General features: G+C 46.2%; 1 protein-coding gene across 2 annotated transcripts in view; it reads left to right on the top strand.

Moving 5' to 3' along the window:
* The window catches only part of LOC106612335 (protein FAM193B), a 46,971-nt gene extending 31,606 nt beyond the window's left edge, over window positions 1–15,365 (top strand). For both annotated transcript variants that reach the window (XM_045724264.2, XM_045724263.2), the window contains exons 8-11: window positions 6,059–6,295; window positions 11,017–12,208; window positions 12,433–12,508; window positions 12,699–15,365. In XM_045724264.2, the coding sequence (XP_045580220.1) occupies window positions 6,059–6,295; window positions 11,017–12,208; window positions 12,433–12,508; window positions 12,699–12,771 (1,578 nt within the window). In that variant the 3' untranslated portion in view covers window positions 12,772–15,365. The remainder of the gene's footprint in view (window positions 1–6,058; window positions 6,296–11,016; window positions 12,209–12,432; window positions 12,509–12,698) is intronic.
* The last annotated feature ends 9,314 nt before the right edge of the window (window positions 15,366–24,679 follow it).

The following is a 24,679-nucleotide window of genomic DNA, read 5'->3' as shown; positions in this document are numbered from 1 at the left end:
CTGTCTCCGTATGTCTGTCGGACCGTCTGTCTCCGTATGTCTGTCGGAACGTCTGTCTCCGTCTGACTGTCGGACTGTCTGACCTTCTGTCTGTCTGACCGTTTGACCATCTGTCTGTCGGACCGTCTGTCTCTGTATATCTGTCGGACCGTCTGTCTCTGTATATCTGTCGTACCGTCTGTCTGTCTGACCGTCTGTCTCTGTATGTCTGTCGGACCGTCCGTCTGTCGAACCGTCCGTCTGTCGGACCGTCTGTTGGACAGTCCGTCTGTCGAACCGTCGCACTGTCCGTCTGTCGGATCGTCGCACCGTCCGTCTGTCGCACCGTCCGTCTTTGGGACCGTCTGTCGAACCGTCCGTCCGTCTGTCTGTCGAACCGTCCGTCCGTCTGTCTGTCGGACCGTCCATCCGTCTGTCTGTCGGACCGTCCGACCGTCGGTCCGGTCCGTCTGTCGGACCGTCGCACCGTCCGTCTGTCGAACCGTCGCACCTTCCGTCTGTCGGACCGTCGCACCGTCCGTCTGTCACACCGTCCGTCTTTGGAACCGTCCGTCTTTGGGACCGTCTGTCGAACCGTCCGTCTTTGGGTCCGTCTTTGGGACCGTCTGTCGCACCGTCCGTCTTTGGGACCGTCGGACCGTCCGTCTGTCGCACCGTCCGTCTTTGGGACCGTCGAACCGTCCGTCTGTCGAACCGTCCGTCTGTCGAACCGTCCGTCTGTCGGACCGTCTGTCGAACCGTCCGTCTGTCGAACCGTCCGTCTGTCGGACCGTCCGTCGGACGGTCCGTCTGTCGTACCGTCTGTCGAACCGTCTGTCCGTCTGTCGAAACGTCTGTCTGTCTGTCGAACCGTCTGTCTGTCTGTCGAACCGTCTGTCTGTCTGTCTGTCGAACTGTCTGACTGTCGAACCGTCTGTCTGTCTGTCGAACCGTCTGTCTGTCTGACTGAAACCGTCTGTCTGACTGTCGAACCGTGTCTGTCTGTCTGACTGTCGAACTGTGTCTGTCTGTCTGACTGTCTGTCTGACCGTCTGTCTGACCGTCTGAACTTCGAACCGTCTGTCTGTCTGTCGAACCGTCTGTCCGTCTGTCGAAACGTCTGTCTGTCCGTCTGTCGAAACGTCTGTCTGTCTGTCTGTCGAACCGTCTGTCTGTCTGTCTGTCTGTCGAACCGTCTGTCTGTCTGTCGAACCGTCTGTCGAACCGTCTGTCTGTCGAACCGTCTGTCTGTCGAACCGTCTGTCTGTCGAACCGTCTGTCTGTCTGTCTGTGTCTGTCTGTCTGTCGAACCGTCTGTCTGTCGAACCGTCTGTCTGTCTGTCGAACCGTCTGTCTCTGTCGAACCGTCTGTCTGTCTGTCTGTCGAACCGTCTGTCTGTCTGTCTGTCGAACCGTCTGTCTGTCTGTCTGTCAGTCGAACCGTCTGTCTGTCTGTCTGTCTGTCGAACCGTCTGTCTGTCTGTCTGTCGAACCGTCTCTGTCTGTCTGTCGAACCGTCTGTCTGTCTGTCTGTCGAACCGTCTGTGTCTGTCTGTCTGTCGAACCGTCTGTCTGTCTGTCTGTGTCTGTCTGTCTGTCGAACCGTCTGTCTGTCGAACCGTCTGTCTGTCTGTCTGTCTGTCTGTCTGTTGAACCGTCTGTCTGTCTGTCTGTCGAACCGTCTGTCTGTCTGTCTGTCGAAGCGTCTGTCTATTTGACTGTGAAACCGTCTGTCTGACTGTCGAACTGTCTGACTGTCGAACTGTCTGACTGTCGAACCGTCTGTCTTTCTGTCGAACCGTCTGTCTGTCTGACTGAAACCGTCTGTCTGACTGTCGAACCGTGTCTGTCTGTCTGACTGTCGAACCGTGTCTGTCTGTCTGACTGTCTGTCTGACCGTCTGACCGTCTGTCTGACCGTCTGAACTTCGAACCGTCTGTCTGTCGAACCGTCTGTCTGTCGAACCGTCTGTCTGTCTGTCGAACCGTCTGTCTGTCTGTCGAACCGTCTGTCTGTCTGTCGAACCGTCTGTCTGTCGAACCGTCTGTCTGTCTGTCGAACCGTCTGTCTGTCTGTCGTACCGTCTGTCTGTCCGTCTGTCGAACCGTCTGTCTGTCTGTCTGTCGAACCGTCTGTCTGTCTGTCGAACCGTCTGTCTGTCTGTCTGTCGAACCGTCTGTCTGTCTGTCGAACCGTCTGTCTGTCTGTCTGTCGAACCGTCTGTGTCTGTCTGTCTGTCAAACCGTCTGTCTGTCTGTGTCTGTCTGTCTGTCGAACCGTCTGTCTGTCGAACCGTCTGTCTGTCTGTCGAACCGTCTGTCTGTCTGTCGAACCGTCTGTCTGTCTGTCGAACCGTCTGTCTGTCTGTCGAACCGTCTGTCTGTCCGTCTGTGGAAACGTCTGTCTGTCTGTCGAACCGTCTGTCTGTCTGTCTGTCGAACCGTCTGTCTGTCGAACCGTCTGTCTGTCTGTCTGTCGAACCGTCTGTCTGTCTGTCTGTCTGTCGAACCGTCTGTCTGTCTGTCTGTCTGTCTGTCGAACCGTCTGTCTATTTGACTGTGAAACCGTCTGTCTGACTGTCGAACTGTCTGACTGTCGAACTGTCTGACTGTCGAACCGTCTGTCTGTCTGTCGAACCGTCTGTCTGTCTGACTGAAACCGTCTGTCTGACTGTCGAACCGTGTCTGTCTGTCTGACTGTCGAACCGTGTCTGTCTGTCTGACGCGTCTGCCGTCTGTCTGACCGTCTGAACTTCATACCGTCTGTCTGTCTGTCGAACCGTCTGTCTGTCTGTCGAACCGTCTGTCTGTCTGTCGAACCGTCTGTCTGTCTGTCGAACCGTCTGTCTGTCTGTCGTACCGTCTGTCTGTCCGTCTGTCGAAACGTCTGTCGAAACGTCTGTCTGTCTGTCTGTCTGTCGAACCGTCTGTCTGTCTGTCGAACCGTCTGTCTGTCTGTCTGTCGAACCGTCTGTCTGTCGAACCGTCTGTCTGTGTCTGTCTGTCTGTCGAACCGTCTGTCTGTCGAACCGTCTGTCTGTCTGTCGAACCGTCTGTCTGTCTGTCTGTCGAACCGTCTGTCTGTCTGTCTGTCGAACCGTCTGTCTGTCTGTCAGTCGAACCGTCTGTCTGTCTGTCTGTCTGTCGAACCGTCTGTCTGTCTGTCTGTCGAACCGTCTCTGTCTGTCTGTCGAACCGTCTGTCTGTCTGTCTGTCGAACCGTCTGTCTGTCTGTCTGTGTCTGTCTGTCTGTCGAACCGTCTGTCTGTCGAACCGTCTGTCTGTCTGTCGAACCGTCTGTCTGTCTGTCTGTCTGTTGAACCGTCTGTCTGTCTGTCTGTCGAACCGTCTGTCTGTCTGTCTGTCGAACCGTCTGTCTGTCTGTCTGTCTGTCTGTCGAACCGTCTGTCTATTTGACTGTGAAACCGTCTGTCTGACTGTCGAACTGTCTGACTGTCGAACTGTCTGACTGTCGAACCGTCTGTCTGTCTGTCGAACCGTCTGTCTGTCTGACTGAAACCGTCTGTCTGACTGTCGAACCGTGTCTGTCTGTCTGACTGTCGAACCGTGACTGACCGTCTGTCTGACCGTCTGAACTTCGAACCGTCTGTCTGTCGAACCGTCTGTCTGTCTGTCTGTCAGTCGAACCGTCTGTCTGTCTGTCTGTCTGTCGAACCGTCTGTCTGTCTGTCTGTCGAACCGTCTCTGTCTGTCTGTCGAACCGTCTGTCTGTCTGTCTGTCGAACCGTCTGTGTCTGTCTGTCTGTCGAACCGTCTGTCTGTCTGTCTGTCGAACCGTCTGTCTGTCTGTCTGTCTGTCGAACCGTCTGTCTGTCTGTCGAACCGTCTGTGTCTGTCTGTCGAACCGTCTGTCTGTCTGTCTGTCTGTCTGTTGAACCGTCTGTCTGTCTGTCTGTTGAACCGTCTGTCTGTCTGTCTGTCGAACCGTCTGTGTCTGTCTGTCTGTCGAACCGTCTGTCTGTCTGTCTGTCGAACCGTCTGTCTGTCTGTCTGTCTGTCGAACCTTCTGTCTGTCGAACCGTCTGTCTATTTGACTGTGAAACCGTCTGTCTGACTGTCGAACTGTCTGACTGTCGAACTGTCTGACTGTCGAACCGTCTGTCTGTCTGTCGAACCGTCTGTCTGTCTGACTGAAACCGTCTGTCTGACTGTCGAACCGTGTCTGTCTGTCTGACTGTCGAACCGTGTCTGTCTGTCTGACTTTCTGTCTGACCGTCTGAACTTCGAACCGTCTGTCTGTCGAACCGTCTGTCTGTCTGTCGAACCGTCTGTCTGTCTGTCGAACCGTCTGTCTGTCTGTCGAACCGTCTGTCTGTCTGTCGAACCGTCTGTCTGTCTGTCGAACCGTCTGTCTGTCTGTCGAACCGTCTGTCTGTCTGTCGAACCGTCTGTCTGTCTGTCGTACCGTCTGTCTGTCCGTCTGTCGAAACGTCTGTCTGTCCGTCTGTCTGTCTGTCTGTCGAACCGTCTGTCTGTCTGTCGAACCGTCTGTCTGTCGAACCGTCTGTCTGTCTGTCGAACCGTCTGTGTCTGTCTGTCTGTCGAACCGTCTGTCTGTCTGTGTCTGTCTGTCTGTCGAACCGTCTGTCTGTCGAACATTCTGTCTGTCGAACCGTCTGTCTGTCTGTCTGTCGAACCGTCTGTCTGTCTGTCTGTCTGTCGAACCGTCTGTCTGTCTGTCTGTCGAACCGTCTGTCTGTCAGTCGAACCGTCTGTCTGTCTGTCTGTCTGTCGAACCGTCTGTCTGTCTGTCTGTCTGTCGAACCGTATGTCTATTTGACTGTGAAACCGTCTGTCTGTCTGACTGTGAAACCGTCTGTCTGACTGTCGAACAGTCTGACTGTCGAACTGTCTGACTGTCGAACCGTCTGTCTGTCTGTCGAACCGTCTGTCTGTCTGACTGAAACCGTCTGTCTGACTGTCGAACCGTGTCTGTCTGTCTGACTGTCGAACCGTGTCTGTCTGTCTGACTGTCTGTCTGACCGTCTGTCTGACCGTCTGAACTTCGAACCGTCTGTCTGTCGAACCGTCTGTCTGTCGAACCGTCTGTCTGTCTGTCGAACCGTCTGTCTGTCTGTCGAACCGTCTGTCTGTCTGTCGAACCGTCTGTCTGTCTGTCGTACCGTCTGTCTGTCCGTCTGTCGAAACGTCTGTCTGTCCGTCTGTCGAAACGTCTGTCTGTCCGTCTGTCGAAACGTCTGTCTGTCTGTCTGTCGAACCGTCTGTCTGTCTGTCTGTCTGTCTGTCTGTCTGTCGAACCGTCTGTCTGTCTGTCTGTCGAACCGTCTGTCTGTCTGTCTGTCGAACCGTCTGTCTGTCTGTCGAACCGTCTGTCTGTCTGTCTGTGTCTGTCTGTCTGTCGAACCGTCTGTCTGTCGAACCGTCTGTCTGTCGAACCGTCTGTCTGTCTGTCGAACCGTCTGTCTGTCTGTCGAACCGTCTGTCTGTCTGTCTGTCGAACCGTCTGTCTGTCGTCGTCTGTCGAACCGTCTGTCTGTCTGTCTGTCGAACCGTCTGTCTGTCTGTCTGTCGAACCGTCTGTCTGTCTGTCAGTCGAACCGTCTGTCGAACCGTCTGTCTGTCTGTCTGTCTGTCTGTCGAACCGTCTGTCTATTTGACTGTGAAACCGTCTGTCTGTCTGACTGTGAAACCGTCTGTCTGACTGTCGAACTGTCTGACTGTGGAACTGTCTAACTGTCGAACCGTCTGTCTGTCTGTCGAACCGTCTGTCTGTCTGACTGAAACCGTCTGTCTGACTGTCGAACCGTGTCTGTCTGTCTGACTGTCGAACCGTGTCTGTCTGTCTGACTGTCTGTCTGACCGTCTGTCTGACCGTCTGAACTTCGAACCGTCTGTCTGTCGAACCGTCTGTCTGTCGAACCGTCTGTCTGTCTGTCGAACCGTCTGTCTGTCTGTCGAACCGTCTGTCTGTCGAACCGTCTGTCTGTCTGTCGAACCGTCTGTCTGTCTGTCGAACCGTCTGTCTGTCTGTCAAACCATCTGTCAGACTGTCAAACCATCTGTCTGTCTGACTGTCTGTCTGTCTCTCCCCACCTCAGGAGAAGCAGACCCAGGCGGGTAGTGGTGATGGTGAGGGAGCTGGTAGCGACCCCCCCTCCACCCCTCCAGAGCCCAGTGAGGACCCAGACCACCTCAGCCAGGAGGAGGAGGATGTGGACGGGGAGTACGGTGAAGGCCCGGAGGCTAGTCGGCTGCTGGAGTGGCCCCAGCTGGAACTAGAGAGGGTCAACTCCTTCCTGACTTCTCGGCTAGAGGAGATCAAAAACACCATCAAGGTAAGGATATATGCTTCCCTAAGGGCAGGCATCCTATTCCCTAAATAGTGCACTACTGTTGACCAGGGCCCATGGTAGTGCACTATATAGGAGATAGGGTGCCATGATCACTATCCATATGTAGGGCACTGTGAAATAGACGTAGGGCATAGGGCACTGTGAAATAGACGTAGGTCACAGTGAAATAGACGTAGGTCACTGAACTAGACGTAGGTCGCTGTGAACTAGACGTGGGTCGCTGTGAACTAGACGTGGGTCGCTGTGAACTAGACGTGGGTCGCTGTGAACTAGACGTGGGTCGCTGTGAACTAGACGTGGGTCGCTGTGAACTAGACGTGGGTCGCTGTGAACTAGACGTAGGGCGCTGTGAACTAGACGTAGGGCATAGGGCACTGTGAACTAGACGTAGGGCATAGGGCACTGTGAAATAGTCGTAGGGCACTGAAATAGACGTAGGGCGCTGTGAAATAGACGTAGGGCATAGGGCGCTGTAAAATAGACGTAGGGCATAGGGCACTGTGAAATAGACGTAGGGCATAGGGCACTGTGAAATAGACGTAGGGCACTGTGAAATAGACGTAGGGCGCTGTGAAATAGACGTAGGGCATAGGTCACTGAAAAAGACGTAGGGCATAGGGCACTGTGAAATAGACGTAGGGCATAGGTCACTGAAAAAGACGTAGGGCATAGGGCACTGTGAAATAGACGTAGGGCATAGGGCACTGTGAACTAGACGTAGGGCATAGGGCACTGTGAAATAGACGTAAGGCGCTGTGAAATAGACGTCGGGCTACTGTGAAATAGACGTAGGGCATAGGGCACTGTGAAATAGACAGGGCATTGGGCACTGTGAAATAGACGTAGGGCACTGTGAAATAGACGTAGGGCATAGGGCACTGTGAAATAGACGTAGGGCATAGGGCACTATGAAATAGACTTATGGCATAGGGCACTGTGAACTAGACGTAGGGCATAGGACACTGTGAAATAGCTGTAGGGCGTAGGACACTGTGAACTAGACATCGGGCATAGGGCACTGTGAAGTAGACAGGGCATAGGGCACTGTGAAATAGACGTAGGGCGCTGTGAAATAGACATTGGGCATAGGTCAAAGTGAAATAGACGTAGGGCAGAGGGCACTGAACTAGACGTAGGGCAGAGTGCACTGAACTAGACGTAGGGCATAGGGCGCTGTGAAATAGACGTAGGGCGCTGTGAAATAGACGTAGGGCATAGGGCACTGTGAAATAGACGTAGGGCGTAGGACACTGAACTAGACGTAGGGCATAGGGCACTGTGAAATAGACGTAGGGCATAGGGCACTGTGAAATAGACGTAGGGCATAGGGCACTATGAAATAGACTTATGGCATAGGGCACTGTGAACTAGACGTAGTGCACTGTGAACTAGACGTAGGGCATAGGGCACTGTGAAATAGCTGTAGGGCGTAGGACACTGTGAACTAGACATCGGGCATAGGGCACTGTGAAGTAGACAGGGCATAGGGCACTGTGAAATAGACGTAGGGCGCTGTGAAATAGACATTGGGCATAGGTCAAAGTGAAATAGACGTAGGGCAGAGGGCACTGAACTAGACGTAGGGCAGAGGGCACTGAACTAGACGTAGGGCATAGGGCGCTGTGAAATAGACGTAGGGCGCTGTGAAATAGACGTAGGGCGCTGTGAAATAGACGTAGGGCGCTGTGAAATAGACGTAGGGCGCAGGGCACTGTGAACTAGACATAGGGCAGACGTTTAGCTGTTGGTTTATCAAACTAGCAGTTTAGCTATTTAAATGTTGGTTCATTAAACTGCCAGTTTAGCTGTTTAAATCTTGGTTTCTTAAACTGGCAGTTTAGCTGTTGGTTTATTAAACTGGCAGTTTAGCTGTTGGTTTATTAAACTGGCAGTTTAGCTGTTGGTTTATTAAACTGGCAGTTTAGCTGTTGGTTTATTAAACTGGCAGTTTAGCTGTTGGTTTATTAAACTGGCAGTTTAGCTGTTGGTTTATTAAACTGGCAGTTTAGCTGTTGGTTTAGTAAACTGGCAGTTTTGCTGTTTAAATGTTGGTTTATTAAACTAGCAGTTTAGCTGTTTAAATGTTGGTTTATTAAACTAGCAGTTTAGCTGTTTCAATGTATGTTTATTAAACTGGCAGTTTAGCTGTTTTAAATGTATGTTTATTAAACTGGCAGTTTAGCTGTTGTAAATTAATGTTTATTAAACTGGCAGTTTAGCTTTTTAAATGTTGGTTTATTAAACTGGCAGTTTAGCTGTTTTTAATGTTGGTTTATTAAACGTTCAATTTAGCTGTTTTAAATGTTGGTTTATTAAACGTTCAATTTAGCTGTTTTAAATGTATGTTTATTAAACTGGCAGTTTAGCTGTTTTAAATGTATGTTTATTAAACTGGCAGTTTAGCTGTTTTAAATGTTGGTTTATTAAACTGGCAGTTTAGCTGTTTTAAATGTTGGTTTATTAAACTAGCAGTTTAGCTGTTTTAAATGTATGTTTATTAAACTGGCAGTTTAGCTGTTGTAAATTAATGTTTATTAAACTGGCAGTTTAGCTGTTTTTAATGTTGGTTTATTAAACGTTCAATTTAGCTGTTTTTAATGTTGGTTTATTAAACGTTCAATTTAGCTGTTTTAAATGTTGGTTTATTAAACTGGCAGTTTAGCTATTGGTTTAAAATTAATGTTTATTAAACTGGCAGTTTAGCTTTTTAAATGTTGGTTTATTAAACTGGCAGTTTAGCTGTTTTTAATGTTGGTTTATTAAACGTTCAATTTAGCTGTTTTAAATGTTGGTTTATTAAACGTTCAATTTAGCTGTTTTAAATGTATGTTTATTAAACTGGCAGTTTAGCTGTTTTAAATGTATGTTTATTAAACTGGCAGTTTAGCTGTTTTAAATGTTGGTTTATTAAACTGGCAGTTTAGCTGTTTTAAATGTTGGTTTATTAAACTAGCAGTTTAGCTGTTTTAAATGTATGTTTATTAAACTGGCAGTTTAGCTGTTGTAAATTAATGTTTATTAAACTGGCAGTTTAGCTGTTTTTAATGTTGGTTTATTAAACGTTCAATTTAGCTGTTTTTAATGTTGGTTTATTAAACGTTCAATTTAGCTGTTTTAAATGTTGGTTTATTAAACTGGCAGTTTAGCTATTGGTTTATTAAACTGGCAGTTTAGCTGTTGGTTTATTAAACTGGCAGTTTAGCTGTTGGTTTTTTAAACTGGCAGTTTAGCTGTTGGTTTATTAAACTGGCAGTTTACTGTTTTAAATGTTGGTTTATTAAACTGGCAGTTTAGCTATTGGTTTATTAAACTGGCAGTTTAGCTATTGGTTTATTAAACTGGCAGTTTAGCTGTTGGTTTATTAAACTGGCAGTTTAGCTGTTGGTTTATTAAACTGGTAGTTTAGCTGTTGGTTTATTAAACTGGCAGTTTAGCTGTTGGTTTATTAAACTGGCAGTTTAGCTGTTTAAATGTTGGTTTATTAAACGTTCAGTTTAGCTGTTTAAATGTTGGTTTATTAAACTAGCAGTTTAGCTGTTTAAATGTTGGTCTATTAAACTGGCAGTTTAGCTGTTGGTTTATTAAACTGGCAGTTTAGCTGTTGGTTTATTAAACTGGTAGTTTAGCTGTTGGTTTATTAAACTGGCAGTTTAGCTGTTGGTTTATTAAACTGGCAGTTTAGCTGTTTAAATGTTGGTTTATTAAACGTTCAGTTTAGCTGTTTAAATGTTGGTTTATTAAACTGGCAGTTTAGCTGTTGGTTTATTAAACTGGCAGTTTAGCTATTAGTTTATTAACCTGGCAGTTTAGCTATTGGTTTATTAAAATGGCAGTTTAGCTGTTGGTTTATTAAACTGGTAGTTTAGCTGTTGGTTTATTAAACTGGCAGTTTAGCTGTTGGTTTATTAAACTGGCAGTTTAGCTGTTTAAATGTTGGTTTATTAAACGTTCAGTTTAGCTGTTTAAATGTTGGTTTATTAAACTAGCAGTTTAGCTGTTTAAATGTTGGTTTATTAAACTTTCAGTTTAGCTGTTTAAATATTGGTTTATTAAACTGGCAGTTTAGCTGTTGGTTTATTAAACGTTCAGTTTAGCTGTTTTAAATGTTGGCTTATTAAACTGGCAGTTTAGCTGTTGGTTTATTAAACTGGCAGTTTAGCTGTTGGTTTATTAAACTGGCAGTTTAGCTGTTTAAATGTTGTTTTATTAAACTGGCAGGTTAGCTGTTTTAAATGTTGGTTTATTAAACTGGCAGTTTACTGTTTTAAATGTTGGTTTATTAAACTGGCAGTTTAGCTGTTGGTTTATTAAACTGGCAGTTTAACTGTTTAAATGTTGGTTTATTAAACTGGCAGTTTAACTCTTTAAATGTTGGTTTGTTAAACGTTCAGTTTAGCTTTTTAAATGTTGGTTTATTAAACTGGCAGTTTAGCTGTTTAAATGTTGGTTTATTAAATGGTTTATTAAACTGGCAGTTTAGCTGTTGGTTTATTAAACTGGCAGTTTAGCTGTTGGTTTATTAAACTGGCAGTTTAGCTGTTGGTTTATTAAACTGGCAGTTTAGCTGTTGGTTTATTAAACTGGCAGTTTAGCTGTTGGTTTATTAAACTGGCAGTTTAGCTGTTTTAAATGTTGGTTTATTAAAGTTATTGCTGCTTTTCTTCTCTTTTCTAAAATAACAACGCTGACCTTCGACCTTGCAGGACTCTATCCGGGCCTCGTTCTCCATGTACGACCTCAACCTGGATGTGAATGACTTCCCGAAGAAGGCTGCTACTCTGGAGGGCAACCATCTTCTCTCCCACCTCAACGGCTCCTCCTGCTCTGACCTGCAGCAGATAGACCTGGACCTGGCCCCTCTCTCCCTGGGTACCTTCAAGAGCCATCTGGACCTGGTCAGCGGCTGGGAGGAGGCCCATCCCCGGGACAACTCCCCCATCGGCCCCATCTCAACCCCCGCTAGTACTACTGTACCTGGGGTAGGGGGACCAGGGGTTGGTACTGGGGTGAAGAATGTTCACAGGCTCCACACCACCCCCAGCCTCTCCAAGCTGATCCGAGTGCACTCCCCAGAGAGTTACCCCTCTGCTAGGCCTGAGAATAAACACCAGGCCCCTGCTTCGATCCAGGCCTATATTAAGGTAGCTAAGCCTAAAGAGGAGACTCCAGCGGAGCCCAGGAACATTACTATCTCTACTCCTGGGGCTGGGGTTAATGCTGGGGCTGGCAGGAACATTACTATCCCTACTCCTGGGGCTGGGGTTAATGCTGGGGCTGGCAGGAACATTACTATCCCTACTCCTGGGGCTGGGGTTAATGCTGGGGCTGGCAGGAACATTACTATCCCTACTCCTGGTGCTGGGGTTAATGCTGGGACTGGCAGGAACATTACTACCCCTACTCCTGGGGCTGGGGTTAATGCTGGGGCTGGCAGGAACATTACTACCCCTACTCCTGGGGCTGGGGTTAATGCTGGGGCTGGCAAGCTGAAGAAGGGCAAGAAGCAGCAGCAACGGCAGGACCAGCTGCCTCCAGAACAGAACCAGACCAGACCCGGATCCAAAGCAGCTGCAGAATCTCAGAAAACTGGTTCTAACAGTTCTGATGCTGTGGGTTCTAAGGCTGGTTCTGGTTCCAAACCACCACCTCACTCAGCTGAGAGCCAGAGAACCGGGCCAAGGAGGGCAGAGGAGACCAGGCCCACCCGGCAGCAGGCCACCAACGGGACAGTGAGTAACGCGGGTGCTCCCAGCACGCAAAGAGGGAAGGGGGAGGAGCAAGAGGCCAAAGGTCACTCTGTCACCTCAACCAATCACAACCAAGTCCAGCAGCAGCAGCCCAAGGGGAAGAATAAGAAGAACAAGAACAAGGGAGAGAAAACCAGCCGCAACATTGGTACGTTAGTTTAGATAACCCTCTAGTTGACTGTCTCTTGTGTTATACATGTTGTAGGAAGGGAGACGTGTCAGGTACGTTAGTTTAGATAACCCTCTAGTTGACTGTCTCTTGTGTTATACATGTTGTAGGAGGGGAGACGTGTCAGTGTGAATGATAAAGCGATCAGACAGCATGACCGTTCTTTGGTTGTGATGTTTCCGTCCTGTTTCTTTCTTCCCCAGACGATGTGTTTCTCCCTAAAGACGTAGACCCAAAAGAAATGGATGAGATTGATCGTGAGGTGGAATACTTCAAAAGGTCAGCCTCTGTGACAATCCAAAACATTTAGGGCCGCTTTACCAAACAGACATTCTCCATTAAAAGTATTTCTAGACTTAGTCTTTGTCTGGGAAACTGGCCCTTGTTTTGTTTTGGGGGGGGGGGGGGGGGCGCCACCAGCCTCCTGTTTATAGAACCACGTAGTGATATTTCTCTCTTCTCTCTGTAGGTTTTGCCTTGACTCTGCTAAACAGACCCGCCAGAAGGTTGCAGTAAACTGGTCCAACTTTACCCTTAAATAGGTTCCTTTCAACTCAGCCCAGTAACTGACGGGTTCTAGGAAGCAGAACCCCCCCCCCCCCCCCCCCCCAACGTGACTATGTCCATACAACCCTGACGGCCTGAGGCCTTTTCTCTTTCCCACTCTTACTCCTCCTCCTTTTCTTTTCCCTCACCAAGCCAAGGGACCCTGGTGCAACACCGTTTTCCATTCGTCAGGTCTGACAGCCGGGGATCATTCACACACGGGCCCGACAGACTCGATTCTTTGCTGTTTCACAACGAGGGAGATGAGAGATCCAGGTTGAAACATAGACGGGTGTTGGTTCTCTGTCTATCAGATCTGATCTACTGTGTACTTCACTACGTAGTATGGAAAACAACCTGTTTTTATTGTAATTGTGGGAGATTTTAACATTGTAGACACCTTCTTGGATTGTTATCGGTTGGTTCTATTTGGTGCTTCTTGTTTCCAAAAGGTACTGACCCACGACCCCACGATGAATTTTTACTGTCTTTAGTTTAGGGTAATCTCCCCCATCTCTCCCTCAACACACAACGCTCTGTGGATAGGCACTGTTTTAGATAATGAATTGCATCTTAAATGATTTTACGTAGATTTTTAAGTTCAGATCAGAATAGGTCTTATGGTATGGAAGGACGTAATGTCAAAGCACATGCTGTCATAGACACCCCCACCATGTGTGGGCTGGTTATCTGTACTGTCATAGACACCATGTGTGGGCTGGTTATCTATACTGTCATAGACACCCCCACCATGTGTGGGCTGGTTATCTATACTGTCATAGACACCCACACCCTGTGTGGGCTGGTAATCTATACTGTCATAGACAGCATGTGTGGGCTGGTTATCTATACTGTCATGGACACCATGTGTGGGCTGGTTATCTGTACTGTCATAGACACCATGTGTGGGCTGGTTATCTATACTGTCATATACACCATGTGTGGGCTGGGTATCCATCCTGGTATTGTGCTCTCATGACCTCAAATCGTACTGCTCTGATTGTGCCAACCTGTCCCCTCAATATGACATCACAGGCTGAACCAACGCTGTTCATTCATTTAATGGTTTGTAGGTTCAACATCAAGTCTGAGTTCAAGATTGTGCCCTATTCCTTATGTAGTACACTCCTTTAGACCAGGACCCATAGGGCTATAGTGAAAAGTAGTGCACTATATAGGGAATAGGGTGCAACCCATTGAGTAAGTCATTATGGTGTAGTTTATCAATGGCAGTGGATGACACGGAACAATAGATTCATTACCTCCTTGTATAATGCTATTATTTTATATGAAATTGTGACAAATGATTTTGTTAAAACAAAATGAACGTTTGGAAAGTAATCAACGACACTAATATAAACATTTTCTTTTAATATATATATAAATAAAGAAACAAAATATTTATCTGGTTACTGTGTTTAACACTTCAAATCACATCTCACTATGTGTTCAAATAAAACCAGATTGATTTGTCCCCCTGTATATTCTATATAAATCATGGTTATCTTCAGTGGTCAGCCTCCCCGTGTTGTTCAGATATCTGATATCGAGTCATACTCCATATCTCTATGCTTCAAAGTTACATCTCCCATTGGTTGTTGAAGTAACTGTTAATCAGAGCTGATATTTCCCATTGGTTGTTGAAGTAACTGCCAATCAGAGCTGATATTTCCCATTGGTTGTTGAAGTAACTGCTAATCAGAGCTGATATCTTCCCCTATGGTGGTTTGTGATTATGGTTCTATACTGTGGCCATGTTCTCAACTGTCTTGCTTCTCAAACGGCACCCTATTCCCTATATAGTGCACTACTTGTGACCAGGGCCCATAGGGTAGTGCACTACTTCTGGCCAGGGCCCATAGGGTAGTGCACTATATAGGGAATAGGGTGCTATTTGGGATGCTACACCATGGCTGCCTCATACTGTTGTTTTGATCTCTCAACTCCTTCACATACAGGATTGTATTCATTAGGTATCTAACGGAAGAAAACAGACAAACAGGAAGGGACGACTTGGACTTGTCCATTTTAAGAACTGTTTTTATTTTCAGTTGAAAAATGTTTGTACATAAAAAGTGATTTTAGGGCATTTTAAACACGTCCGCAATGATAACCTGTCTCTCGTGAGGTTTGGCGAGGATTCAACCATGGTACAAAAATTCACAATACTCTGTGACCCTTCGGGGGTCAAACACCTCAATTAGATCCTCTGCTGTCACTCCGTATGTGATGAGTTCCCTTTCTGATCAGAAAACGATCAATAGTTTAAGTGATATTCCGAAAGAAGTGGTGCTTCGATGATTCCAAGTTAGTCATCAAAAACATGTTTCCGTGATTTTTTATTTTTTTTTGATTTTTTGGGGGGGAAGAAAATCTGTTTCTGAAATTTTGTATCCCAGTTTATATTCAACTAGAAGACATTATCTGAAATGTGTGGAATGTAGATGTATACTATACTGTTAATGTAGGCCTAAGACAAGTTGGCTTTTCTGTTTTTTTTTATTATTCACTTTTGATACTGTGAAAATCTTTCGTTCAGAAAGATTAAAACATTACAGTTTTGACAAAATAAAGTGTGGTGTTTTATTTGCATCGTGTTAAGTTAATTTGTTAGAGAATTGTCTTAATATTTTAAACCAAAGTCCTCTTTCAAGGTCATGTCCAGTCTACCAGAGGATGGCAGACAGAAGGGCCGGACTGGTTTACAACAGCTCTCAAAGCCTTACTGACAGCTCGTTGGGAAAAATGAATGGGGTTTTTGGAATAAATGCAGAAAATGAGGTCTGAGGTAAACACAGGCTGAGGAGATCTGATCTGAGGTAAACACAGGCTGAGGGGATCTGAAGACTTCCACAATCGTTAGGCAAGGGTAATTTCAGTGTGTGAAAGGATGAAACAGCGTCTGTGCCACCAGTAAGTACAGATAGTAGCATAAATCCCCCTGCACGATCCCCGCAGCCGGACAACGAGTCAGAGGCCGAGCCTTCTCTGGTCTCTCCTCCTGTTACGGGGTCTGAGCCGCTGAAGCCTCCCACCGTTAGCTCTGACAAATTGAAAACCCTAGTCATTGGCGACTCCATTACCCACAGTATTAGACTTAAAAATAATCATCCAGCGATCATACACTGTTTACCAGGGGGCAGGGCTACCGACGTTAAGGCTAATCTGAAGATGGTGCTGGCTAAAGCTAAAACTGGCGAGTGTAGAGAGTATAGGGATATTGTTATCCACATCGGCACCAACGATGTTAGTGTAACCGATGTGAAATGGCTAGCTAGTTAGCGGGGTGCACGCTATTAGCGATTCAATCGGGTGACGTCACTCGCTCTGAGACCTGAAGTAGTTGTTCCCCTTGCTCTGCAAGGGTCACGGCTTTTGTGGCGCAATGGGTAACGATGCTTCGTGGGGTGTCAGTTGTTGATGTGTGCAGAGGCTCCCTGGTTCAAGCCCAGGTTGGGGCCCCAAATTAGGACGAAACAGTCAGATGTGCAACATAGCTTCAGCGTGTAAATCAGCTAGAAAGATGTGTCGTCATCGAGTAATTGTCTCTGGCCCCCTCCCAGTTAGGGGGAGTGATGAGCTCTACAGCAGAGTCTCTGGCCCCCTCCCAGTTAGGGGGAGTGATGAGCTCTACAGCAGAGAGTCTCTGGCCCCCTCCCAGTTAGGGGGAGTGATGAGCTCTACAGCAGAGAGTCTCTGGCCCCCTCCCAGTTAGGGGGAGTGATGAGCTCTACAGTAGAGTCTCTGGCCCCCTCCCAGTTAGGGGGAGTGATGAGCTCTACAGCAGAGTCTCTGGCCCCTCCCAGTTAGGGGGAGTGATGAGCTCTACAGCAGAGAGTCTCTGGCCCCCTCCCAGTTAGGGGGAGTGATGAGCTCTACAGCAGAGTCTCTGGCCCCCTCCCAGTTAGGGGGAGTGATGAACTCTACAGCAGAGTCACAACTCAATCTCTGGTTGAAAACTGTTTTCTGCCCCTCCCAAAAGATAGAATTTGTAGATAATTGGCCCTCTTTCTGGGACTCACTCATAAACAGGACCAAGCCTGGCCTGTTGAGGAGTGAAGGACTCCATCCTAGCTGGAGGGGTGCTCTCATCTTATCTACGAACATAGACAGGGCTCTAACTCCTCTAGCTCCACAATGAGATAGGGTCTGCTGTTAGCCAGCCTGCCAGCTTAGTGGAGTCTGCCACTAGCACAGTCAGTGTAGTCAGCTCAGCTATCCCCATTGAGACCGTGTCTGTGCCTCGACCTAGGTTGGGCAAAACTAAACATGGCGGTGTTCGCCTTAGCAATCTCAATAGAATAAAGAGCTCCTCCATTCCTGCCATTATTGAAAGAGATCGTGATAGCTCACATCTCAAAATAGGGCTACTTAATGTTAGATCCCTCACTTCAAAGGCAGTTATAGTCAATGAACTAATCACTGATCATAATCTTGATGTGATTGGCCTGACTGAAACATGGCTTAAACCTGATGAATTTACTGTGTTAAATGAGGCCTCACCTCCTGATTACACTAGTGACCATATCCCCCGTGCATCCCGCAAAGGTTGAGGTGTTGCTAACATTTATGATAGCAAATTTCAATTTACAAAAAAATTACTGCATTTTTGTCTTTTGAGCTTCTAGTCATGAAATCTATGCAGCCTACTCAATCACGTTTCATAGCTACTGTTTACAGGCCTCCTGGGCCGTATACAGCATTCCTCACTGAGTTCCCTGAATTCCTATCGGACCTTGTAGTCACAGCAGATAATATTAACATTTTTGGTGACTTTAATATTCGCATGGAGAAGTCCACAGACCCACTCCAAAAGGCTTTTGGAGCAGTCATCGACTCAGTGGGTTTTGTCCAACATGTCTCCGGACCTACTCACTGCCACAGTCATACTCTGGACCTAGTTTTGTCCCGTGGAATAAATGTTGTGGATCTTAATGTTTTTCCTCATAATCCTGGACTATCGGACCACCATTTTATTATGTTTGCAATCGCAACAAATAATCTGCTCAGACCCCAACCAAGGAGCATTAAAAGCTGTGCTATAAATTCTCAGACAACCCAAAGATTCCTAGATGCCCTTCCAGACTCCCTCCACCTACCCAAGGACGTCAGAGTACAAAAATCTGTTAACCACCTAACTGAGGAAGTCAATGTAACCTTGCGTAATACCCTAGATGCAGTTGCACCCCTAAAAACATTTGTCATAAGAAACTAGCTCCCTGCTATACAGAAAATACCCGAGCTCTGAAGCAAGCTTCCAGAAAATTGGAACGGAAATGGTGCTACACGATTGCGTCTGAAGCTGGGCTTGCAGCACAGCCATCCTCGACATAAGCCGATCGTTCTCCACTGAGGTAAAGACAGTTTCAAGTTGGATATTCAACGGATATTTGCGCTTTCAAACCACTTGAGCCACAGACTCCAAGTAAGTGTCATGATGTTGGACAAATTGCGCACAACATTGCACAGGTCTTATTTTCACGATTTGGACATTAAATTTGCTTTCCAAAGCTAATAAACATGTGGAAATGTGAGCAGCATTTTGTATTCCTAGTTGAATTAGTTAGGGAGCGTAAACAAAGAACAAACCTCTTTTACATTCAAATTTCAATAGCTCCTTGGTCATGTGACCTAATGACTTCAAACAAGGTTATTTGTTAGCCCAGAACGTTTTTTTGTGTGTTATTTCTCACATTGTTAGCCCAGAACATAACTGGAATGATTTGACTGGTAAAATTGGAATGATTTGACAGTTAGAATTGGAATGATTTGACAGTTAGAATTGGAATGATTTGACAGTTAGAATTGGAATGATTTGACTGGTAGAATTGGAATGATTTGACAGTTAGAATTGGAATGATTTGACCGGTAGAATTGGAATGATTTGACAGATAGAATTGGAATGATTTGACAGATAGAATTGGAATGATTTGACAGGTAGAATTGGAATGATTTAACAGTTAGAATATAAATTATTTGACTGGTAGAATTGGAATGATTTCACAGGTAGAACTGGAATGATTTGACAGTAAGTATTGGACTGATTTGACAGGTAGAATTGGAACATGCCGGGTGATGCTGGTTTGTTTAGTAATTTAAACTCCAACTCTACCAAAGGACAAGACTATTCCAAGTGGAGCGTTGGCTACACGGCTGGAAATGGTTAAACTCTGAGCCTATCGATCACTACAGAGTAAGAGCAAATCTTCGACGTACAATTAGTAGTTGATTAAAGTTGACATGATTAGTTTAATCAGGTAATAATAATTACACACAGAGAATTGATTTGATAAAATAACAGTCTTTACATTTAATGATAGTTACAGACGACAGCATCCGATTCTCAATAAGGCACGCTATTCTTCATTCCCTATATACTGCACTCATTTTTGACCATAGGGTGCCATTTGGGATGCACCCAAAGCCACTGGCAACAATGAGGAAGTAGTCCTGATAACAACAGTTGGTCACCAACTCACTTCTCCTTCTCCTTACTGCTGTTTACACAAACCATGTCTCCCCTCCCCCTATCCTCTTCTCAAACCCTGTCTCCCCTTCTCCTCCCCTTAGCCACATCTCAAACCCCATCTCTCCTCCCCTTAGCCACATCTCAAACCTCATCTCTCCTCCCCCTAGCCACATCTCAAACCCCATCTCCCTCCCCCTAACCACATCTCAAACCCCATCTCCCTCCCCCTAGCCACATCTCAACCCTCATCTCCCCTCCCCCTAGCCACATCTCAAACCTCATCTCCCTCCCCCTAACCACATCTCAAACTCCATCTCCCTCCCCCTAGCCACATCTCAAACACTGTTACAGTCATAAAACTAACTGAGATAAGAGAGAGAACCTCATAGTGTAACCTTAATGTTCACAATGCTCTGGGTTCGTATACATAGTGTCTTGGAATAGGAGTGCTGATCTAGGATCAGCTTCCCCCTGTACATGTAATAATGTGATTTCTAAAGCAAAACTGATCCTAGATCAGCATTGTTACTCCTCATCATATAACCTAATGTTTACAATGCTCTGACACTTGACAAAGACTACTGTGAAATCAACATGTTGTATGTTAGCAGGAATAAACCACTGTGAAGGGGAGCAGAAATATCCTCTGTGTCTCTCATTCATACATCTCAGCAGTGTGTTTTGGCCCAACACTGGTATTCTCAAATTGAGGACATATCATATATTTTTTCAACTAAGGATTACCATTTTAAAAGGTTAAAATGAAAGGATTATAAGGTCACAGGTTATATGTTTGAGGTCAAACCGTTTAATGCTGGCCCTACTGGCTGCTACTATGCTTTGACAGGTCAATGTAAAAGGGTTAGAGGTCAGGATGAAAGGTCAGAGTTCAGACCCTCTACTGCTGGGCTCTACCAGCTCCTACAACGCTTTGGATAGGTCAAGGTAAAAGGTTAGAGGTCAGGGTGAAAGGTCAGAGGTCAGACCCTCTACTGCTGGGCTCTACCAGCTCTTACAATGCTTTGGACAGGTCAAGGTAAAATGTTAGAGGTCAGGGTCAGAGGTCAGACCCTCTACTGCTGGGCTCTACCAGCTCCTACAACGCTTTGGACAGGTCAAGGTAAAAGGTTAGAGGTAAAAGGTCAGGATTCAGATTAGTCTGATTATTCAGTGGTAATGTTCAGTACATTTCAGCTTGTCGTGTTGATCATCAGAACTGAATAACCAGTCCCTCCAGGATTTTGTGGCTGCAGTTCTGACATTTTTTTTTGCATTGCAATATGCAATGGTTTTGTCCAATTTGTCACAAAAATGTGCTGACGAGGAAAAAAGTTTCTTGCCTTGTGGCTTGACTGAACGGTATTATGCGGTAAATGTGTGGTGATTGGTTGAAATTGTGAACCCTATTTTTGTAGTGCGGTGATGGGTCAGTTTTCTGCAATGATATTGTGATGATTTGACTGTTTTATGTGGTAATAATACAATGATTTGTCAACCCTGGAGAGACTGAGTAACTGAGGGGGCTTCAGCATCGAGGCGGGTCGTCGCTGTATCTCTGGAGAGGGTCAATTCACCTTCCTGTCTAAGCATGCTCCTCAGATCTATAAGGTTATGGAAGATTCTCTTACTCTGCACAGCGAGATGGACAATGAAGACATCAAGACCTCTTCCTCAGCTCAACTCCCTCATTCTTTCTCCTCTCCTCAGCCTCCACATAACTCCTCAACTCAACTCCCTCATTCTTCCTCCTCTCAAATCAAATATATTTATATAGCCCTTCTTACATCAGCTGATATCTCAAAGTGCTGTACAGAAACCCAGCCTAAACCCCAAACAGCAAGTAATGCAGGTGCAGAAGCACGGTGGCTAGGAAAAACTCCCTAGAAAGGCCAAAACCTAGGAAGAAACCTAGAGAGGAACCAGGCTATGAGGGGTGGCCAGTCTTCTTCTGGCTGTGCCGGGTAGAGACTATAACAGAACATGGCCAAGATTTAGTTGTCGAGGGTGCAACAAGTCAGCACCTCAAGAGTAAATGTCAGTTGGCTTTTCATAGCCGATCATTGAGAGTATCTCTACCGCTCCTGCTGTCTCTAGAGAGTTGAAAACAGCAGGTTTGGGACAGGTAGCACGTCCGGTGAACAGGTCAGGGTTCCATAGCTGCAGGCAGAACAGTTGAAACTGGAGAAGCAGCATGGCCAGGTGGACTGGGGACAGCAAGGAGTTATCATGCCAGGTAGTCCTGAGGCATGGTCCTAGGGCTCAGGTCCTCCGAAAGAGAGAATTAGAGAGATCATACTTAAATTCACACAGGACACCGGAGAAGACAGGAGAAATACTCCAGATATAACAGACTCACCCTAGCCCCCCGACACATAAACTACTGCAGCATAAATACTGGAGGCTGAGACAGGAGGGGTCAGGAGACACTGTGGCCCCATCCGATGATACCCCCGGAGAGGGCCAAACAGGCAGGATATAACCCCACCCACTTTGCCAAAGCACAGCCCCATAACAATGGAGGGATACCTTCAACCACCAACTTACCATCCTGAGACAAGGCTGAGTATAGCCTACAAAAATCTCCGCCACGGGACAACCCAAGGGGGGGCGCCAACCCAGACAGGAAGACCACGTCAGTGACTCAACCCACTCAAGTGACGCACCCCTCCTAGGGACGGCATGGAAGAACACCAGTAGGCCAGTGACTCAGCCCCTGTAATAGGGTTAGAGGCAGAGAATCCCAATGGAGAGAGGGGAACTGGCCAGGCAGAGACAGCAAGGGCGGTTCGTTGCTCCAGTGCCTTTCCGTTCACCTTCACACTCCTGGGCCAGAATACACGCAATCATAGGACCTACTAAAGAGATGAGTCTTCAGTAAAGACTTAAAGGTTGAGACCGAGTCTGCGTCTCTCACATGGGTAGGCAGACCATTCCATAAAAATGGAGCTCTATAGGAGAAAGCCCTGCCTCCAGCTGTTTGCTTAGAAATTCAAGGGACAATTAGGAGGCCTGCGTCTTGTGACCGTAGCGTACGTGTAGGTATGTACGGCAGGACCAAATCGGAAAGATGGGTAGGAGCAAGCCCATGTAATGCTTTGTAGGTTAGCAGTAAAACCTTGAAATCAGCCCTTGCCTTAACAGGAAGCCAGTCTAGGGAGGCTAGCACTGGAGTAATATGATCAAATTCTTTGGTTCTAGTCAGGATTCTAGCAGCCATATTTGGCACTAACTGAAGTTTATTTAGTGCTTTATCCGGGTAGCCGGAAAGTAGAGCATTGCAGTAGTCCAACCTAGAAGTAACAAAAGCATGGATTAATTTTTCTGCATCATTTTTGGACAGAAAGTTTCAGATTTTTGCAATGTTACGTAGATGGGAAAAAGCTGTCCTTGAAACAGTCTTGATATGTTCTTCAAAAGAGAGATCAGGGTCCAGAGTAACGCCGAGGTCCTTCACAATTTTATTTGAGACGACTGTACAACCATCAAGATTAATTGTCAGATTCAACAGGAGATCTCTTTGTTTCTTGGGACCTAGAACAAGCATCTCTGTTTTGTCCGAGCTTAAAAGTAGAAAGTTTGCAACCATCCACTTCCTTATGTCTGAAACACAGGCTTCTAGCGAGGGCAATTTTGGGGCTTCACCATGTTTCATTGAAATATACAGCTGTGTGTCATCCGCATAGTAGTGAAAGTTAACATTATGTTTTTGAATGACATCCCCAAGAGGTAAATTACATAGTGAAAACAATAGTGGTCCTAAAACGGAACCTTGAGGAACACCGAAATTTACAGTTGATTTGTCAGAGGACAAACCATTCACAGAGACAAACTGATATCTTTCCGACAGATAAGATCTAAACCAGGTCAGAACTTGTCTGTGTAGACCAATATGGGTTTCCAATCTCTCCAAAAGAATGTGGTGATCGATGGTGTCAAAAGCAGCACTAAGGTCTAGTAGCACGAGGACAGATGCCAAAACTTGTTTAAAAAAAAAAAAATGCCATTAAAAGGTCATTTACCACCTTCACAAGTGCAGTCTCAGTGCTATGATGGGGTCTAAAACCAGACTGAAGCGTTTCGTATACATTGTTTGTCTTTAGGAAGGCAGTGAGTTGCTGCGCAACAGCTTTTTCAAAATGTTTTGAGAGGAATGGAAGATTCGATATAGGCCGATATTTTTTTATATTTTCTGGGTCAAGATTTGCCTTTTTCAAGAGAGGCTTTATTACTGCCAATTTTAGTGAGTTTGGTACACATCCGGTGGATAGAGAGCCGTTTATTATGTTCAACATAGGAGGGCCAAGTACAGGAAGCAGCTCTTTCAGTGGTTTAGTTGGAATAGGGCCGAGTCTTCAAGTATGCAGCTTGAAGGCCATGATTATTTTCATCATTGTGTCAAGAGATATGGTACTAAAACACTTTAGTGTCTCCCTTGATCCTAGGTCCTGGCAGTGTTGTGCAGACTCAGGACAATGGAGCTTTGGTGGAATACGCAGATTTAAAGAGGAGTCCGTAATTTGCTTTCTAATGATGATGATCTTTTCCTCAAAGAAGTTCATGAATTTATTACTGCTGAAGTGAAAGCCATCCTCTCTTGGGGAATGCTGCTTTTTAGTTAGCTTTGCGACAGTATCAAAAATAAATTTCGGATTGTTCTTATTTTCCTCAATTAGGTTGGAAAAATAGGATGATCGAGCAGCAGTGAGGGCTCTTCGATACTGCACGGTACTGTCTTTCCAAGCTAGTCGGAAACTTCCAGTTTGGTGTGGCGCCATTTCCGTTCCAATTTTCTGGAAGCTTGCTTCAGAGCTCGGGTATTTTCTGTATACCAGGGAGCTAGTTTCTTATGACAAATGTTTTTTGTTTTTAGGGGTGCAACTGCATCTAGGGTATTGCGCAAGGTTAAATTGAGTTCCTCAGTTAGGTGGGTAACTGATTTTTGTCCTCTGACGTCCTTGGGTAGGCAGAGGGAGTCTGGAAGGGCATCAAGAAATCTTTGGGTTGTCTGAGAATTTATAGCACGACTTTTGATGCTCCTTGGTTGGGGTCTGAGCAGATTATTTGTTGCGATTGCAAACGTAATAAAATGGTGGTCCGATAGTCCAGGATTATGGGGAAAAACATTAAGATCCACAACATTTATTCCACGGGACAAAACTAGGTCCAGAGTATGACTGTGGCAGTGCGTAGGTCCAGAGACATGTTGGACAAAACCCATTGAGTCGATGATGGCTCCGAAAGCCTTTTGGAGTGGGTCTGTGGACTTTTCCATGTGAATATTAAAGTCACCAAAAATGTGAATATTATCTGCTATGACTACAAGGTCCGATAGGAATTCAGGGAACTCAGTGAGGAACGCTGTATATGGCCCAGGAGGCATGTGTGATGACGTTGCCCGCTTTGGGTACAGCGAGCACAGTTGGCCCCCCTCCCTC

Source organism: Salmo salar, chromosome 09 (assembly GCF_965601325.2).
Source record: "Salmo salar chromosome 09, fSalSal1, whole genome shotgun sequence".
NCBI classification, from domain to species: Eukaryota; Metazoa; Chordata; class Actinopteri; order Salmoniformes; family Salmonidae; genus Salmo; species Salmo salar.
The sequence above is the reverse complement of the archived record's forward strand: the minus strand, read 5'-3'. Positions and strand labels throughout refer to the sequence as shown.